The sequence below is a fragment of the Euphorbia lathyris genome, chromosome 9, assembly GCF_963576675.1.
Source record: "Euphorbia lathyris chromosome 9, ddEupLath1.1, whole genome shotgun sequence".
Taxonomy (NCBI): domain Eukaryota; kingdom Viridiplantae; phylum Streptophyta; class Magnoliopsida; order Malpighiales; family Euphorbiaceae; genus Euphorbia; species Euphorbia lathyris.
The window spans coordinates 73,466,904-73,474,716 of record NC_088918.1 but is presented as its reverse complement, the minus strand read 5'-3'; the positions used below and the strand labels follow the sequence as shown (position 1 = coordinate 73,474,716).

The 7,813-nt window shown below is 36.8% G+C and overlaps 1 protein-coding gene across 1 annotated transcript; it reads left to right on the top strand.

Annotated features, from left to right (window-relative positions):
• Positions 1-1,086: 1,086 nt before the first annotated feature.
• LOC136205147 (protein sym-1) lies at positions 1,087-7,548 on the top strand. The gene is made up of 8 exons (XM_065995639.1): positions 1,087-1,587; positions 2,943-3,030; positions 3,862-3,956; positions 4,476-4,548; positions 4,654-4,746; positions 4,876-4,962; positions 5,864-5,944; positions 7,260-7,548. The coding sequence occupies exons 1-7, from the start codon at positions 1,208-1,210 to the stop codon at positions 5,942-5,944; spliced, it is 897 nt and encodes a 298-aa protein (XP_065851711.1). The 5' UTR covers positions 1,087-1,207; the 3' UTR covers positions 7,260-7,548.
• The last annotated feature ends 265 nt before the right edge of the window (positions 7,549-7,813 follow it).

Genomic DNA, 7,813 nt, shown 5'->3' with positions numbered 1-7,813 from the left:
TTAGGTTGGACCTATTCTTAAGGCTAGTGGAGTTTGTTTCATTTTCTGTTTTGTTGTATGTGATACTTATCTTTCTCCTTTTCTGTTTTTTAATGCTTTAAATAGCATCTGCTATTGCTGAACTTATTAAGTTGAATATTCCAAATATCACACTTCTGATTTTGTTTAACACCTTGTGATTTTCATTCGAAACAATATATTTAGAATTACTTAAGGAGTTATGTGTCACAAATTTGGGATATTAATATAAACGAAAATAATGGATTTATTATATAACAACTTTATAACTAGATGCATTCTTATTTTGAACTGATCAAAACTTTATTTATTCGGCAATAAAGTTATATAGATTGGAATAACGTTGAAGAAGAAGAAAAATACATATATAAATTTAAGGCTTAAAATTGCGTTAGTTTTAATTCAATGGTTTTTACTTATTTGATCTAAATACTTATTTTGAGTTTAGACCAATTTTATGAGATTGCTGAATTTGTTGAGATTTGTTTATTTATTTATTGACGATAAAGATAAAGGATTAATATTGAATTTGGGATGATTCTAGATCATAACAGTTAAGAGGCTATCTCTGAGAAAACTAGTACAAGAGCGAGCGAAATACAATATAGACGTAACTATTTTTCAGACATCCTTTCGTTTTGGTTTGGGCGATGTTCTACGTAATCACGAGCACCTGTTTTTAGCTTGTTATAGCTCGGTCTCGAATGACTTTATATCGCCCAAGCTGGCTAAAGTGTTGGCATTACGAGATGATATTACTTGAGCGTATTCTTTAGGCTACAACAATACGATTTTGAAGTTGACACAAAAGAAGTGGTCAATAGTTGGTGCTCGAGCCATAAATTTTTTTACGGAGTATGGTGGAATAGTTCAAGATATTGAGAAATTTCATCAAAATCGTCTTATTTATTTGGTGATTTTTGTTCCTCGATTAGCGAAAGAAGTTGCTTCCAATTATTTCATTTTATTGGTTTTTTTTTGTTTTTTTTTTTAATTCTTAAAATAAGGTTTAAGGAGTGAAATCGTGGAATATAGGGTTTATGAGTATTTTATGTAAAATACAATATAAAAATATGGAACAACAGAGAATATCGTTTGTCTCACTGACTGACACTATCTTCTTCATGTAGGAAAAGAGCATAACCTAAACACAATCTATTAAATTTCCAATTCTTTCTTCATATTAAAAATGGTGCCGAATTCACTTTCACTCACGCGGAAATCCCCTTTTTTATACCGTTTCTTCACTTCTTCTTCTAGACCCATTTCAAATTTTGCTCAAAAAACTCATGTTTCCTTAAACCCTGTTCAGATACCTGGTTTCAAGGCTTGTTCTTCCTGCAATTCCTTTCCCCTCAATTCTAGTCCTAGGGCTATCCTCAAGGATTTGGGTTGTTCTAAATTGGGATGGCAACTGAATTCTGATCGGTTCTGTACTTCTGCTGTTTCTGGAGGTGGCTCAGGTGGTGCCGGCGGACTCGGAGGCTCTGGAAATGGGGATTCCGGTGGAAGAGGTGAAGGTGGCGGCGGCGGTGATTCTGGTGGAAACAACTGGTCCTTCCTTTCATGGTATAATACTCTGAGTTCTGGCATATGACATATATATTTGTTTTCTTTATTTTTTTTTTCAATTTGTTATATAATTTAGGAGTAACTTACCCCCATGACCACTCATTCTTGATAAATTACACCCATAGCCGAGCCGGTGTTCGGCTCATAAAAGCTCGGCTGGAATGCCCGCAAACATGCTCCATTATAGGTTCATGAACAAGCTTATGAGCAAAGGTCAATTATATTTGTTCACGAACACATTTGGTTCAATTATTTTTTTAATAATAATATTGCTATAAAGATCGAAATGTAAATCAATCATAGTTTTGTGTAAAATTTAGTTTTATAGGTTTCAAATATATAGTTTTGTGTTAAAACGAGTGAAAACCGACTAAGGTGACGAATACCGCTTGAAGTATTGAAGAGTGGCAAAGGGATGCAATGGTGAGGGGTAGGGGAAGGCCTAAGTAAACTTGGAAGAGGGCGATTGAGAGTGATATGAGTTTATTGGGGATTGAGGAAAATATGGCAGTGGATAGGACATAGTGGAGGGAGAGAATTTATGTCACTGACACGACTTGATTTCACGGTTTCGTATGACAGTTCATGTTAGCCAACCCGAAATCATTTCGGGACTAAGCCTTTGTTGTTGTTGTATAATTAATGAATTGTTTGCGACTGAAGTTCATGAGCTGAATTAACGAGCTGCTCGCGAGCAAAGCTCGTGAACGATGCGAACAACTCGTGAGCCCGAGCAGGCCAAAGATCGGCTCGGCTCGATTACAGCCCTACCCGTGGCTAGGTAATGTTTGGTTAGGATAGAGAAAGTAATTGTATACGTTGGAAAATCGAAAATGTGGGTTACATGTTAAATGTTATTCCAAAAAAGTTTAATTCTTGGATTTTCAATTTTGAGGTCATTTATTTTATAAAGTGAGTTTTATGTTAGTAAAAGCCAAAGTTGACTGACTTTTTATGTCCGGTTTTAAAATTGGGTGGCCATAATCTTAGTAAGGGCGAAGTTGAGTGGCCTAGTGGTATAATTCTCTTGCATAATTGGAGAAGATATGTTGGAAAATTAGTTCAATGTGAGAAGGAAGAAGCTTAATGTCCTTGCCTCTGTTCATCCAGCATTTGGAATTACATTTAAAACCAAAATGAATGAGATGAAAGTTTGAGGATCTTGTGTTAGAGTAGTAGGAAGCAAATACATTGTCATCTAATTGCAAAGAGGGGCCATTGATTCTCTCTTTCTCTCGTGCATACATCTCTTTAGTGTCTGTTGGGGACGGTATTGGAGGGAACTCGTGTACACTTGCTTCCTGCTGCGATTCGATGGACAAATGATTTGATTGAGTGTAAAATGTTTGCAGGTATTTGAATCTTCTTGCCAAGTATCCCGTGATGACCAAAGCTTTGACATCTGCTCTTTTGACTTGTGTCGGGGATTTGATCTGCCAGGTATATTTTCTTGCTTGCAAGCCATAGATAAACGTTGTTGTCTGTGACTGAGAGGTCACGGGTTCAAGTCTTAAGAGCGGCCCCTTGCTAAAAAAAAATTGGCAGGGGAAGGCTTGCCCCAGTACGCCCTTGTGGTGGGACCCCTCCCCGGACCCTCGCTTAAGCGGGGACGCGTAGTGCACCGGGCCGCCCCCCAAGCCATAGATACTATCAAATGAAATATTTGCTTCTCTGAGAACTAGTTATTTACCGGCTTCATCAGTGTCTCTGCTTTGTGCTAGAATGTATTTATATTTCTCTATATTTATTGATTCATGAATAAGGATTTATATCTATATCTGTAGCTATCAATTAAAAAGACATTTTTTGCTTTGAAATCTGCATTATTGAAGGATTCTTAAGTTGAGGCTACTTAAATCTCCGTTTTATAGAGTTAAATCAAATCTATTAATCTGCATTTGTTTTCTGGATTGTTTGTATTTAATGTTCCGCAACACAGTTTTCGAAGTATTTTCTGGAACCTACTAATTTCAAAGCACATCAACCTCTCAACTAAAGTGGATAAACAGAAACCGAACCCCTACGGTGGTTGAAACCTATAATGCACCCGTGATAATATTCGTTCTGGCGAATTATAGCAAAGAGTTCAATTTAAATCACTGAGACACTAAACCCGAGCATGCACTTACTCAATATGTATTCATTGTCTCATATGCATCTCTTTTCTGTTGCTCGATAAAGAATTAAGCATTATGGGACTGCATTATCTTGTTATAAAGACGATTTATTTGTTCACGGCTTTGCTAAAGTTTGGCTATTTATTTGCTTCAGCTGGTGATCGATCAAGTCCCGTCTCTAGACCTGAAAAGAACATTTATCTTTACTTTCTTGGGATTGGTACTGGTTGGTCCCACATTGCATTTCTGGTAATGCTTTTATTATCGATTATTTTTTTCGTTCTCTTTACAATTTCGTTAGAGATAGTTTATCAAGACTGAGGGCGAGCCTTGGCGCAACGGTAAACGTTGTTGTCATGTGACCAAAAGGTCACGGGTTCGAGTCTTAGGAGCGGCCTCTTGCCAAATAAATTGGCAGGGGAAGGCTTGCTCCCAGTACACTATTGAGGTGGGACCCCTCCCCGGACCCTCGCTCAGCGGGGACGCGTAGTGCACCGGGCCGCCCTTTTTTTGTAGTTTATCAAGACTGTTAGGAGTTTCACAAATTTGAGTATAAAAATCGTTGAGAATTGATTGATGAAAGACTTGAAAACATTAAATAATGATCTCTATATTTGCAGATTATGTTTGTTTCGTTACACCTTTCTCAATTTTGCTTCATTGTCGGTTGTAATTTCGGCCATGCCACTACTTATAATGAGCTTAAGAAACAACTCCTGCATTTATAATTCCCTTCTCCTTACGTCGGCTCGACTAAATTTTAATTAGGTATCTGTCTTTGAGTAAAATGGTGACATTGCCTGGAACATCAGGGGCATTCTTGCGACTTCTACTTGATCAGGTAAATGCTAAACTTTTCCGATTGATGCTCATCTTTTAAATGTATGAACAGTTGGAATTCCCGGTTAAAGTTACCTCTGACTTGGATGTGCTTAATTAATTGCAGTTCATTTTTTCTCCTATATTCATCGGATTCTTTTTGTCTACATTGGTGACGTTAGAAGGAAAACCGGAGCAAGTTGTACCTAAACTTCAACAGGTATAGTTAAATGCGTTACTCTTTCTGTTGCCTCTATACGAAAATCGGTAAAACCTGTGAAGGAAGTTGACTAAGAAGATCTGTTTAGCATTATTTTCTCTCTAATATCAGCTGCTTCCATATATGTAGGAATGGTTTTCTGCTGTACTTGCAAATTGGCAATTGTGGATACCTTTCCAATTTCTAAATTTCCGTTTTGTTCCCCAGCAATTTCAGGTTTGAATTAAACGATGTTTTTATTTACTAATCATACTTTGACAATAATATATTTTGAAGTCCGGTATCATAGATGGGTTGTGACAGTCGGAAACCAAAATGAGTAAATTTTTGGCAGAGATTTTAGGTGTAAAATCTTTGGGGATGTTTCGTTATGCATATTAGGGGTGTCAAAATGGGGTTATTGTATAATCGTGTTATGTGATCCATATATTCCACATGATTATATACGATATAAATGCAACAAAAATGATAATTGTGTCAGACGGGTTGTCTTTGTAAATCGTGTTGTCGTGTTACAATATACAAATTGGTGAAGGAAACCAACTAATGAGTTTGGGAGCTATGTGAAAAGGCTACTTTTAACGACTTGCAAAGATCCGGAAAGGATTGTGTATATCCCAAAAGTTGGAAGATCTAGCTAACCCAGAGAGAAGGAATTCCTCTCCCCGGAATCCCTTTGTCATTCCTCGAAGAAATTTGATATAGTGAGAGGATTTTGAGCAATTTATCTTTTCTATGCAAGTGGTGATAAGCCTCGGGACATTATTAGCCTCCGTTATCTTGTTACCGTTGACCGGATCTTCAACATTATCCATAAACTTCCGGTATTTATATATTGTTTGATAGCCTAAGGTTTATAATAAATGTCAGCATTAAGACAGATAAGCTAGATTTAGCCAACGTATCCACAATCTATGTTGCACGGAAACTTTGATTTGAAAGTGTTTCCTGAAACCAAAACTCCTGGAAAATTGTACGAAACGTTTCAGTTATTTTTTTTTACTTGAATCAGTCAAGGATTTTGTATATGTTTACTTCTACATTTTCGAATGATTTCATTTTATTGCTGCTGTTCTGTCCACGGCCGAATTTGATTTGTGAAATATGTTTGTTTCAGGTTCTTGCTGCTAACGCTATCGCATTAATTTGGAACGTGATTCTCTCATTCAAAGCTCACAAGGAGATTATCACTAAATAGGTATGTCAAATTTTGTAAGCCTTTCAAAATATCTACCTCTATTAAATATGTCCTTCTGGAATATTTTTATTAGCGATACGTGCAAAAATAAATCTTGTGGTTTCGTGCATTTGCAAATACGAGTCAGCAGTTTCATACATTTGCAAATGGCAATTTTTCAGTAAAATCGCTATTAAACAAGGAAAACTTTAGTCATTTTATCGTTTTTTCCTGCTTCAAAATGTTTTTATATGTTAGAACGGGTACAATGCGAAAAAACTCAATGAAATTTTGTCATGAATATTTGCAACGCTGAAAAATTTAGTTGATTTTAGTGAATTTGTTTTTGCAAACAGAGAGCTTCCCGTCAATTCGTCCGTCGGTAATCCGTCCCGAAGGGACTCCCAGTGGTTAAACCTTGCCTCCCAAAGGACCCGCACTATGGGCTAACTTGGGAGCCCAAAGTGTCCGTAGGATTCCACCCTACGGAGACATCCGCCTCCCTTCCCAAAGGCCGGATACCCGATTCTCCTAGTCCCTAGTGGACTAGGGTGGCTCGCTTAAACCAGTTCCGACAACTGGTCTAGGGATTGGCGGAGATCCGATGCCAGGTGAACCCTGTCCCCCTATTGTGTTTCTTACACGGGCTTGAACCTCACGGTCAATGGACATTGATGTCTCATTCACCACACGCGGGGAAATCTCAGGCCCACGTTGGCGAATTTTTATACCGCGGAAGTATCTCTGAAAATGCGTGAAATCACAAAGTTTTGGCCTTTTTATTATATAAGAAAAAGAGGAATGATGTGTAGCTCTGTTTCCCTCTAGATTAGTGAGCTTCAGATCTCCAACAGGAATCCTAGTTTTAGTAACCAATTTACCCTGGAAAAATTAATTTTTGTACAATTTGATCCTCAAGTTTTTTTTTTTTTTCCTTTTGACAAATCATTTCAAAATGAAACTGAGTAGAAATAACAAATTATGTCTTGACATCTTCATTTTGGACTGATTTGCCAAAACAGTGCGAAGTTTAAGGACTAAATTAGTATTAAATTTCATTTGCGGGTAAATTAACCCCGTGAGCCAAGTTGAAGAATTAAATTTATACCCTTTATCCATCCCAAAACAAAATTTCAGTTCTTGTTTTAATGAAAGAAAAACTGAAGTAAACTTGTTTTGGTACATAAACATTTCTCAGAATTAGAATTGTCAACTTCTAACACGATAATATAACCTGCTTGATATGATCCGCGTCCATTTGTCACGGCTATCACTTTTGTTGCATTTATACATAACACAATACAATACAATAACTAGTTTTGATACCTCTACTCAGAATGGAAGCCGAACTGCGAATATCATACCTCTACTCAGAATGGGAGCCGAACGGTGAGTGAAGTTCGATCATTTTTGCTGCCTTATCTCGATGAGTATCGACTAGTTAGTTGAGAAAATTTCCGGAAATTTTCCGTTTTGTTAGCAAAAGAGCAAGTGTAACTTTATTTTGTTTATATAATTGCTGTGAGTTATATAGGCAATGATAATACATTGGTTGCCTCAACTTTGTTGTTCTCCTTGCTTTAATACTCGTGGTTACGACACTTAATCCGGATTGGAACGTTGAAGTTTGTGAAGTTTCTTCTATATCCTTTCGGTTTCTTTTATATCCGTTTTAAGTATCTTGAACTAGCAATAAAGTCTAATGCTGGAAATTGACTCTGAAAATGTTTTTTTTTGTTTTGCTGAAAAAGTAAATGTTAGCAAATAACTGAAAAATTGGTTTTAGAAATGTTTTTCCGATGTAAATGTGTTGCAAAAGTAAAGAATTGAAAATTTGATTATTGGAATGCCTCTCCAAACTCCGCCTGTGAGGGTCACTTGGTGGCCTTT

Bases quoted from the DNA above. Each gene is read 5' to 3' on its own strand.
- LOC136205147 (XM_065995639.1), top strand. From the start codon at position 1,208: ATGGTGCCGAATTCACTTTCACTCACGCGGAAATCCCCTTTTTTATAC. The intron at 1,588-2,942 runs GTATAATACTCT...AAATGTTTGCAG, and splicing joins AACTGGTCCTTCCTTTCATG to GTATTTGAATCTTCTTGCCA. The intron at 4,549-4,653 runs GTAAATGCTAAA...AATTAATTGCAG, and splicing joins TGCGACTTCTACTTGATCAG to TTCATTTTTTCTCCTATATT.